This window comes from Phaethon lepturus, unplaced genomic scaffold (genome assembly GCF_000687285.1).
Source record: "Phaethon lepturus isolate BGI_N335 unplaced genomic scaffold, ASM68728v1 scaffold31393, whole genome shotgun sequence".
Taxonomy (NCBI): Eukaryota; Metazoa; Chordata; class Aves; order Phaethontiformes; family Phaethontidae; genus Phaethon; species Phaethon lepturus.
Genome location: NW_010531697.1, coordinates 25,987 through 37,533, shown reverse-complemented (window position 1 = coordinate 37,533; position 11,547 = coordinate 25,987). Strand labels below are relative to the sequence as shown.

General features: G+C 48.7%; 1 protein-coding gene across 1 annotated transcript in view; it reads left to right on the top strand.

The window, feature by feature from the left end:
* Positions 1-643: 643 nt before the first annotated feature.
* CPEB1 (cytoplasmic polyadenylation element binding protein 1) overlaps positions 644-11,547 on the top strand; it is a gene marked incomplete at its 3' end in the record, with an annotated part of 35,007 nt that continues 24,103 nt past the window's right edge. The window contains exons 1-2 of the mRNA XM_010284646.1: positions 644-816; positions 10,848-11,036. Coding sequence (XP_010282948.1) covers positions 741-816; positions 10,848-11,036 — 265 coding nt within the window. The remainder of the gene's footprint in view (positions 817-10,847; positions 11,037-11,547) is intronic.

Here is an 11,547-nt window from a genome sequence, read left to right as displayed (position 1 = left end):
TCAGGAGCTGCTACCTAAAGGGAAGATCAGGATCCCTTTCCAAGGGAAGCATCAGGATTTGGGACTATTTTTGGGAAGCCATGTTTTTTCTGCAGGCCTTTTTTCTGAAGTGATTGTGTGGCTGCTGACCTGGGCCATTCCAAGACGTTGTTCAGAGCTCCCAAACATGGGTGGTAGTGAGCTGTGCTCTCTTCTGTTGTGCACAGGAGGACCTACTGTGGCTGCCTTGACTATGAACATCATCCCCCTTGTACCCCAGTGCCAGGAGGCTGATTCTGGAGAGAAGGCATGTGCTCCTTAATCAGAACTCTGCTTTGGTGTTATGTGCTGGAAGAAAGCAGCAGGGAGCTTGTGTTGGCAACCAAACTAGTTTGGGTGCTGTGGCTCTTAGTTAAAAGTTCATCCCAGCTGTTGTGAGTTGGTGCCTGTTTGTGGCTGGGGCAGTCCTGGTCTGATGTGCTGTGCTGACCTGTTTGCTTAACTGTTTCTTTAATGCCAAGAATTGTGCTTGAGTGTTGCTAAGACCTGGAGCTAAAGCTAATATGAGTATTGGAGGCAATCCAGACTTTCCCCAATGTGTTGAAAGCTGGGTGGTGAGTAGTAGCCAGCTTGACACTAATGCTTGTTCTTTTTACCAGAAAGAAGATACTGGGAGGAGTGTAAAAGACTGCTGGGATTGCCCAGATGCCCCTGCACTTTCCACTTGCAGCAATGCAGATATATTCCGCCGAATAAATGCCATGTTGGACAATTCTTTGGATTTCAGTGGAGTCTGCACCACGCCTGTCACAAAAAGCAAAAGTGACATCCTGCCAGGTGATGCATTTGGCTGGGTGGGAGGCGAGCTTGAGGATCTGGGGCTGGTGGAAGGGGCGAGTTGCTTGGTGGGACCTAGCAAACATGTGGTGGTGCTTCTCGGTGGCGTGGTGGTTGTCACGTGCTTGTGAGCAGAGATGCTTGGAGTTGGGGTTAATGCTGTTTTGGTACCTGGGGCTTCATTTGTGTGCCTGAAATGGATAATCCAAGTATTCCCTGGCAGTGCAGAGGTGCCCGGGAAGGTTTGCTTATGCTCCCTGTGGTGCCGTGGATCATCGTGTGGGCAGGACGTGAGCTCTCGCTGCCTGACCTGCCAACTTCAGGCATAGATAGTTCCAGCAGACTCCTTTACAGTCTGCCTCTCCTAGAGACAGGATTAATCTGTTAGTGGTTACTATGGCTGATCTGCTGCATATGTTAAAAATGCAAAAGAATTTTCAATAACTGTGTTGGCTACAGGTCATTTAATTGTGTATTTAAGAGCACACCGAAGCAGTAAGTGTAGGTGAAGACTTTCTTGCAACGCAAGCTTGGGATTTGGAAATCGGTGCTGCAAGTTTTGCTTCCTGCAGGCTGAGGGGAGTGGGCATATTCTGCTGTCTTGCACTCAGTCTGCCTCAAAACAGAAGGCTCCATGCCAAAGCAAAGAGTGTTGGGTCCAATCTTATTTTTATGTAAGTGAAGGATGTGCTTTTGTCCCTTTACAGTAGGCAAGATCTGCCAGTGAATGTACCTGCCCAGTGCCTGATGTTCCTCTTGCCAGCGCGCTTCTGTGCAGTGGTACTTGTGCCAAGGATTTGGGAACTTGAAAGAGATTGCTGTTGCTCCTCCAGCCTCTGAATTATAGGGTCAATAAACACTTTGGCTGCTATTGGAAACAAACTGACCCTCTGGACTTGTCCCAAAACAAAGTGGGGAAGTAAAATGGAAAAACCTCACCTGCTGGTGACCTTGCAGGCTGCTGTAGGTGGAGAAGCTTTCCTTGCAGTCACTTGGAGACAGGGTTGTCTTGTGCTCATGGATAATCTGATGAGTTTTAATCAAATGGGTGTAAAAAAAATAAAGCTGCACACAGGTGTCTGGGCATCCTGTGGGTCAGTCTGACGCTTGCGCAGTGCAAAGTTTTTCTGGACTAGCAAAATGACTGCTACCAGATGACTTCCAGTGCAGCTTAATCTCCCTGGGTATTTGAAGGGCTTAGCACTGTGGACCAGGGGCTGATCTGGCCATGTGATCCTGTGCTGGCGCTGCAGAAATACCAGAGGAAGTGAATTGTTCGCTTCGAGGTATGGATCTATAGCCAGCATTGCTTGAAATGTGCCTAGTAAAACAGTATTGGAGGATATGCTGGCTACTCCTGAGCAGTTGCATAGTGAATATTAACTAATTCAGGTCAGTGGTGTGGGTAGTGGTGCATTTTTAGAGATTTGCTGTTGTACTGAGCTGTTTAGACATTTTTTTTGTCCCTTAGAACAGTGGTAGTCTGTTGTATCTGATCTTGGTGCAGTGGAAGTGTAAAGGAGAAATAAACTTAAGTATTGTCCTTCATTTCCTTACATTGAGTTCATGAAGGAGTTTTTTTCTGGCTGCCTTGTTGAAATCTCAGGTGTAGCCCTTCATAGTCTGTTTATAATTTGAAATGGGGATGTTTCCTAATTAAGTTTCAGCTTACTTGCCAAAGTTAACCTAGTTGATAAAGGAACTATACCTGCCCACTAGAGCAGATTCACCCTATGAAGATATGGATTAGGTCTGAGTTTAGGTCTGGGCTTAGAGCTGGCACATCAATTTTAACTTGCAGTACTGCCTTTAAACTTCTAAAGCTCTTCTCTGAGGGACTGGGGTGTTCACCTGGCAATGAAATGAACCTGCTTACTGGCCTGCTGCATGTAAATCTCTGCTTGGTCTGTCAGTCCCTGCCGTATTTCTTATGGATGTCCGGAGCAGAGGGTTTTGCCTGGTGTGGAGATACTGAGAAGTGGTGCCTTGATTGGAAACTGGGTGACTTTCCCTTCAGTGGTGTTAAACTGTGCTTGTTTCAGGCTGTTGTTGAGTAATTTCTATGGAGGTCCTCTGGTAGGACAAGTGTGGTGGGACTTGCATGTTAGAAAAAGGGAGGCTTCTTCCAGTGAACACTATTTCTGCTGCAGGACCACCACAGCTGTGCTTTTTGGGACATCCTAAGCAGTTTTTCTTGTTCCTGACATAGCAGTTGAGGCCAGTCTCACAATTATGTGCTGGCTGCTGGCACAGCCACTTGTGCAGTGTGGGGACCGGTGTGGGGACCCTGCTCAGCATTAGGTAACATGACAGGAGGCTTTTAGCTTGTATCAAATCCCTTGTGCAGTGGCACAAAATGCTTGCGGTGGCAGGAAGAAAGAGGCTTGCTTACTTCCCAAGGGATGTTGGGCACTGCTCAGCCAGGGCTAGAGAAGTGGCTGCCTTGGGTGCCCTCACTCTTTAGGCTAATGGAAATGTGTGATCTTTTTCAGAAGGTGCCTCTGGGCTGTACAAGAGACTGAATAGAGTACAACCTGAGCTACCCCGGCTGGGCAGCAGTTATCAGCTGTAAATATGTGGATGAGTCAGCATCTGCCAGTGCATCGGCAGTTCAGAGCTATTAGTCTGCTTGCAGTCCTGGCCTTGTTTCGTTAGTGTCAGTCAGGACCTCTTGGTAGGTAACGAGGGCCTGAATGCAGCAGTTCTGCAAGCTTTCCTCTGTCTCTGGGTCAGAAAAGTGCATGAGCTGCTTCTGTTTAATGTGAATGATGCTAATGAGCATCTTCCATGAAAATGTTGGTGCTGTCAGCAAGGACAGCTGCAATCTGCATGTGGGGAGGTGCTTCAGCCCTTGGACCCTGGCCTAGAGGTTGTGGCAGTCTTTTGCTGAAATTCATCCCCCTGATGGCTGTAAGGCTGAGCAGCTGATTGCTAAAATTCAGAATATAACTCTGCTAACAGCCCCCTATGCTGGGCAGATGGTTTAGAGCCTGAAGCAGGCTGTTGGAGCTGTTTGCCATGCCTTTGAGTGAAGAACATGCTCTGCAGGCTCAGCATCTTGCCTACAGTGAGCCTGGCTTCTGGGTAGGTGACTGATGGAGCAGAGACCCTTGATCTCATGTGGTGTCTTGTTAAATCACTTCTGAAGAATTCATGAGCCTCTGGTGCTTTTACTCAGTGCAGGGACAGCTTATGTATTGTAGCTGGGCTGTATTGTCATGAAACTGGTAGCTTGGGCAGTCTTAATGAGCCTGGAGATCCTCTCTTAAAGGTAGTAGCTGTAGCAGGTGAAAGCCCTGTCTTTTTACAACTTAAACTTTGGTGGGAGAGCATGGGGGAGATATTTTATTCCAGCAGGGGAAATGCTTGTACTTTAGTCTATTCACAGTCCCTCAAGCTTTCAGTTGTCTTCCTCAGGTCAAACTAAATTTATCCTGGATTGGACTTGTGTGTAAGAAGCCCCTTTCAGCATTAAGAGGATTACACGTGGTGGAGAAGGGATGGCAGAAATTCATGACCTTTCACTAATGCTATTGGGGAAACACGTGTGGAGACACCTTACTCGGTGTGGTGAGGTGCACAGCAAGACGGTGTGGAGGAGAGATCAGTGCAGTAGCAGTCTGAGCAATGTGAGAGAACAAGCTTATTCAGCAGTCCTGGATCCGACGCAGCTGGAGACTTATCCAGATCTGGGCAGAGCTGCGTGGCAGAAGGGACTGCCGCTGGAGATTTAGCTTGCCATACCTAATGTTAAATCTCTGTAAAGATCAGTTTGCAGTTAATGATAATCCTTGGTGAACTTAGTTGCCTTGTCAAAATGATGCAAATCATCAGGCCCAGCCTGACCACCACTGCAGTGGTTCATGGGTGCTTGCTCCAGGAGTTTCCCAAGCCTGGGCTTAGGTTGCTAGCCCAAACCCAAGGGTACAGTGCAGCAGTGTGGTGAAAGCTGTAATTGTAGAACCTGTCTGGTAACTTCTGGGACAAGGTTGCATGGTGCTTCAAAACACCTGCCTTTCAGGCTGATTCAGTCCTCTCTGCAGAAAGGCACAACTTCCTCAGCAAGGTTGTGTGTAGTGTGGACGTTAACCTTTCAGTGTGGTGGTGGAGAAAATGTGCCTGTGACCAGAGGCAGGAGTCAACATCTCCCACCAGCTCAACTCCTGCCAGTGCTGCTGGAGTGCAGCCTGTCCTTGAGCAACTGTTCCACAGGAAATGTGGTTCTCTCCCAAATTTAAAGCTGATCTGCATGTTCATTGCTAATCTGAATAAGAATGTGAGTAAAGTCAACCTCTTAAGGTAGCAGCTGGTCTGCTTGCCAGGCTTTAAAGCTGGGCCTTGCTGGGTGGAAGGTGCTGCTACCAGATTTTTTTTAAAAAAACACCCCTAAACCAGCTTTTGAAATCAGCCTGTTCTATAGGCACAACTTCCAGCTTAATTAAGTAGAACAGTGAGTAAAGCTCCCTTTTCAGCCTTTGCATGCCCATTTACTCAGCTGGTTAAGCTGACTGGCTTCAACTGAAAGCAATGCTGGCTTAAAACAAATGGATTTAAAAGGGTTGCAGGTACCCCAAATGTACCAGCAGCATTGATTGCCCTTTCATTAAGCTCTGCTCATTTAACTGAGACAAAGCAGCCATTATTTTGCTGTAAGTTGACAGTCCATTGTGTGAAGAAATGGGAGATGCTTAAATGACTTCCTGTGGATGGGAGTGGCTTAAGGTGCCAAGTTCAGTGTGAAGGCTCTTGGTTGTGGCCTGTCAGGTCCTAATGATTTTCAGTGGCTGCTTTATTTAAGGAAAACTGAAGGACAAATGCAAACCCAGGCTAGCTGATGACTAAATGGGCTTCCTGTTTGCTCTCAATTGCAGTCAATTAATGACCTATCACTTGTTTAGCCAACCAAAAAGTCCTCTCTGGTACTATAATGTAAATTCCTCTGCTCTTCACTGCCCTGCAGCTGTGAGGAAATGTGCCAGACAGTGCTGGATGCAGCTGACCTGATGTGTGTGGCCTTGAGTGAGGGGACAAAAGTGTTGTAAGATGCAGAGCGCCAAAATGCAGTACTGCTTGCCTGGAGTTTGTGGGGTTAACAGGGTGCCAAAGGCAGAGCAAGGCTGTTAGCTGGAGCTCACCTGGAGCTGGCAGCTGAGAACAATTCTGCTTGCCCAAATAAATGCTGTATGCCTGGTACACACATCCAGAATAGTGAAATTCAACACCTGTGTGCCCCAGAAGTGCCTTTGATTTTTGGCCTTTATATTGCAAGTGTCACATTAACAGGTCTTTGCCTACATGGACACAATGCAATTCTGTACTGGAAAGTAGCTTTAGTAAATGGGTTTCTTCATCAGATCAGCAAATGGAAGCAGATCAGTGGATGCTCTTCTGCAGAGAGCAGGGACTTGGCCTGGAGTTGTTGTATTCTGCAGCTGTTACAAATTGGATGGTGTTGCTGAAGATCCAGAAGGTCCCCTGATGTAATGTGCTCTGTCATTCAGGTTTTGGTGCAGTAATCCTGTGACTGTTCCTCACTGTTTCTCTTGGAAGAGGTAGGTAAAGCAGTAAGGTGAAGTTGTGGTGCCCTCTTAGTTTCTTAAGTAGTTGCTTGCCAGTTGTTCAAGTGTTTGTGGCTAAGGGAGTAAGGCAGACTCCTTGCTGTGGCTGTGAAACAGGTCATGCAGCAGCAAATGTCTCCACTTAAGGAAATTTTTCAGATTACAGGGAAGATGCTTAGTTGCATATCTGGAAAATCTCTTGTAACTAGTAGGTTTGTGCCTAATGAGAGCTTTCCTAAGCCCCTGATGATCCCCAGTGTTTCTTAGGAATACAATTATCTCATCCTCTAAAAGCTTTTGCTCAAGATTTGTCTTGTGCTAAAACATACTGGAAGCTTAATTTTCAGGGATGCAATCAATTCCCAGCCTTTACAACTGGAGGTGTAAAGAGGTGTGAATGGCAAAGCAATGCTCCTTTTGTGGGCTGCCTTCCCATTTGGGATCCCAAGGCTGCGGAAATGCTCACCTTGCCTCTTGCTTCTCTGGATTTGGTTTGGAAGTTCAGCCTTGGTCAGAGCTCTAGTCCACAAGGTAGCTGTGCACAAAATGTATTGTAGCTGAGTCCAGTTCTTGTGAGCGAACAGAGCTTACAGCTGAGTTATGCTTATCCTTCCCCTGTCCTGTATGCTCAGGGGCCTCATTCCTGGAGGGGCTTCCTCTGTATTCATGCTCTGTTAGAAAAGAGCATGCAAGACCTCTTTGTGGCCATGGAGGTGGTAGGAGTGGGATCTAGCTTGTTTGGTTCATGCTTGCTTAACTGTTTGCCTTTCTCTAGATTTTTCTCTTAAGATAAAACCCATGAGCTGGATTTTTAGCTGCCTTTTCAAGTGGCCTAGGTCTGGAAGGCTCAAACATCTGAACATTGTTGTGCTTGGTTGAAGCATTGCCTTTCAAGACTCCATCTGATGGCACACAGATGCTCAGCTCTCCCCATGCTACCTTAACCTACCTGCCGCAAACTGCCTGTGGGTCGCAGCTCCTGGTGCCAGTCCCTGCTTGTCCTCTGTATGCAGGCTTAGGCTGTAATTTTCTAAATATTTTCCTGTTTCAAATGCCTGGTCGGTGCAGCCATACTGCATACCAGATCAGGGGAATGAGCTAGGCTAAAACTAACTCCTGGTGGCTTGGTTTTAACTAGATCGGTTCCCCAGCCCGGGTTCCTGTGTGGAAACTCATCTGCCTAAACTGGTGTAAGTAGGGAGGGAGTGCTGGGGTGGGGACAAGTGGCTGGGGCTGCAGCTTGCGTAAGCCAGCTGGGCTGGTAGGGTTTAACTGTAGGTGAAGAGCTGAACTGTGTGGAGAGCTTAGCTTTTAAGAAGCCTTTGAAATGTCTTAAATGCAATGCTAACATTTGAAGTCTGAAAAATGCAGCTTTCCATCTGGGAGGTGGTGTGGAAAGCTGTCCAGCCTGTGCTGCGGTGCACCCTGGCTCCAGGGATCTTCTGGACAGACAGGAGGACGTCATCCAGGAGAGCCGCCTGTGCCGGGACCTGCATGGGAGCATTTTACTAAGGACTTGCTTCTCGTGATGCTGCTGAAACCAAACCTAACCGGCTCGGGAGGCGGGAGCTCGGTCTCTCCCGGATGCTCGGGCACAAGCCCAGCGCAGTGCGGCTCCCTCTGCCAGGATGGTTGGCTTCCAGTGGCAACTCCAGGGAAAGATCCAGGTTGGAAAGACTTGTGCTGGTTCTTGGGGCTTGGAAAAGTCTGCAGCGAAGCATTTGGGCTGGGTTGGGCTGTGTCAGGCTGCAAAGTGAAACGATTTAATATTTGGTAGATCTTTACTTACAAATAACTTGAGGTTGTGACTCTTCAGACTGAATTTTTGTAGGAAATTAATTCTTCCTGCCCCAGTATCCTATTAGTTTTGTCTGCCATCAACAATTGATTGCTTTGTAACAAATTTCCAGGCTCTGAATTTGAAAATAACTATTCCAGAAATCCATTTGAATTCTATTTTTTAAGTCAGTGTTTTTGCTTGATGACCTATATCCACCTTTCAGTGTGGCTGGGAGTGTTAAAGGGGAAGCAGGCTTGTGCTGGCTCTTTGCTTTGGATGGGAAAAGGTCTAATTAAAAAATGCTGGTTATCTAAGCAAATTCTACTCTGTGCTTCAGCAGTTATACCCGTAACTGAATTGCAGGGAGCTTGTCTTTAATGTAGATTGAAGCCATCGGAGGGGAACATAGATCTCTTGAACTTGAGTCTGATTGGGTTCAATGAAATGGAGGAGCTTATTTCCCGAAAAATGTAGATAGCTAGGGAAAATGTGGCTGGATGCTGTGGAGTGAATGCTTCCTGTTGCTGATGAATTTGTTCCCTGTTTTCCTTATTTCTTCAGTGATGGGTTTCATCCAAGATGTTGGGTCAGGGACTCTGGGCGGGACTTGATCAGTGCTGTCTGTTGGTATTCTGTGTCCATGCTTCCCAGAAGAGGAAGCTTGATGGGAATTAATCTTGAAGATGGCATAAAACCTAGCAAGATCCTGGTCCCCAAAGGGAAGGTAGTCTCCTACTGCCAGGGATCTGGGCTAGAGTACAGTGCTTCCGTGTTTTCATAAATGCGGAAATGTTACATATTCATATGGGCAAGTTATGGTTGCTGTGGGAACTGAGATGTCTGAGCAATGTGCCTTTATCCTCTCTTCCCTACAGCTGCATTATAAATGTTTTTTAGGGCTTGTCCAAAACAAGCAATCTGAAAACTATTCTGGAAGAATTAATGCAGTGAAATACCCTGCTGAAGATGCAGTGTGAATCTTTTGGAGGAATATTTGATGCTGTTACAGGTGCTTGATAGTAATGTGACTGAATTGGCACTACAGCTTGTACTTGTACTAGTAGGGGAGTAGAAGGGGGAGAAAAAGCCCTGGTGGAAGCTATCCTGGTGAAGTGCTCTGGAGGAGGCTGCAGCTGGCAAGGGGGAAGGCAGTGTGTTGCCAGCAGGTATGGTTTTGGCTGGTCTCCTCCCAACAGCAGTGCTTCAGCCTCCTCCCTGTGATCTGAGAATGCTGTTGCTCCCCAAACTGCTGTGGGGTGAAGGTGAGGGTTGCACCTCCGGTGGCAGCAGCGGTCTGCATCTTGTGCCCAACTGCTGCCGGGCCTTGCCTGGGCTTTGCTAGGTCATGGGCAACCGAGTAGCACGGGATGTGGCCATGGATGTGGAAAAGGAGGCCAGGAACGCCGTCAGGCTGTCTGGGATGGCCGGGGCTGCACGTGAGGGATAACGTGACAGGCTGGAGTCGCTGCAGCGCCCTGCTGAAGAGCCGGAGCGGTGTGTGTGAGGTGTACATCTGATGGCACAGTGGGAGGGTGTGGGAGCAGGGGGAGGAGGAGACAGCTGCTGCTGCTTGGTAGCTGGCTTATAAATGCCCTCTGACTCAGATTTCAGGTAACACAGCTGAGCATCTTGTGGTTTCATCAGCCCCCAGATCCTCGCATTAAACTGGAATTCTCAGACTATGAACCTGCTGCATTTCCTTAGGCTGTTGGCACAGGCTTAAACTGAGGCAAGAATCCGGTGTCTCCAGTACCGTAGGCTTGTGAACACCCCGCAGGGAAGGGGAGGGTTGGGAAAGGGGAGGGGGGGACGACCAGGCAGGCGGAAGGTAAACAGGCCATGAAAAATTCCTGATGTGAAATGGGTCCTGCGCTCTGGCCGGTCCTCTTCTCCCTGTACCAGCGTGATGTGCCTGCTCGGGCTAGACCCGGGATAATGGGGCTTCTCTTCGGGTAGTGGGGGGTTGAAGGTTATACTTGTTACTCAGTGGTAAACAATGCAGAGTCAGTGAGGCACAGTGGCCAAGTTGAACCAAATAGATTATGCTAGCAGAATTGCGAAGCTTTGCATTGGGCTCTGAATTGGAGCCAGCAGCTGGAGTCTGTCCAGGACTAAAGTGTTTTTGGGTTTTGTGGGTGGAGGGAGGCGGGGACAGGAGAGCTGGGTAGCACTAAAACTAACTGTCTGCTCTGTCGCTGCTGCTGCTGTCGTCGTTGCTGGGGGGATCGCTGCCTCGAGCCTGTCGTCTGCTGTGCCGTATTGTGGAGCCCTGCTTTTGTGCTGCCTGCCTCCCTTGATTTACTGGAGCTGCACCTCTCTCCTTCTGCCTGCTGTCTTGTCTTTCGGGGGAAATCTTATCCTTCTTACCTTATTTTGTAAGAGCTGATGCAGTTCCCTTGCATGGCTGAGTGACGTCACTGTCAGCACAGTAAGCATCAGCAGCCTGGTCACATGCTGACCCAGTCAGTAATGCAGACGGGATAGGAAGGTGGAGGGGCTGAGGGGGGTGGGGGGCTGGTTTCTGGACATATGGTAGCCCTCCCTTTTGGGGTGCAACTGCTAGTTGCAGAAGCCGTGGCTTCAGAGCGGCACGAGACCTGGCTCGGGGCTTAACGCTTTGGAAAACTCCTTTCTTTAAAAAGAAAAAAGCAGCCCTGAACTCTCAAGCTTCTGTTTGTTCTCAATCTGAGCAGACTTCCAGGACTCTGAAGAAGCAGTGTCAAGCAGGATGCTTTTCCCCACATCCACGCAAGAGTCTTCCCGTGGCCTCCCAGACACCAATGATCTGTGCCTTGGCCTGCAGTCCCTCAACCTGACAGGGTGGGACAGACCCTGGAGCACCCAGGACTCTGACGCTGCAGCGCAAACCAGCACACAGTCCGGTGAGTCTGCTGACACACGCAGCAACAGTTGTTGGATTCTTTTTATTTTTGGCTGTTTTAAAGCTAACACGGTGAGATTTGCTTGTGTAACGAGGTGCTGGCAGTTAATGATGGGGGCTTCTGACCCGTAATGCTTGTGTAATGTGGCTGTTTAGTTGGGGAGGCTGTGGCTGGCTGTGCCACAGCCCCCTCTGCTCTGCTGTCAGTTCACTGCAGACAAGAAGTGCCCAGGCTTATGTTTTTCTCGGTGCTGTAATGCTGGTGGAGGAATAACCTCGCTGAGAGACTAGGAGAAATCCTCTCCCGGTGTTTGGAGGGAGTGGGTGGGGGGTGTGGTGTCAGGAGGCTGAACACGCCGGGTGGGAGTGAGGCTGAACTTCACTCCGGCAGCCCGAGAAAATCCCCGGTGGCAGGTAGCTCTGCAGGCAGGGGTGCGTGTGCTGGCGGGGGTACCCCTCCTGCCCAACCGCAAAAGTCCAGGCAGCACCACTCGCTCCTACGCTACAGCAGC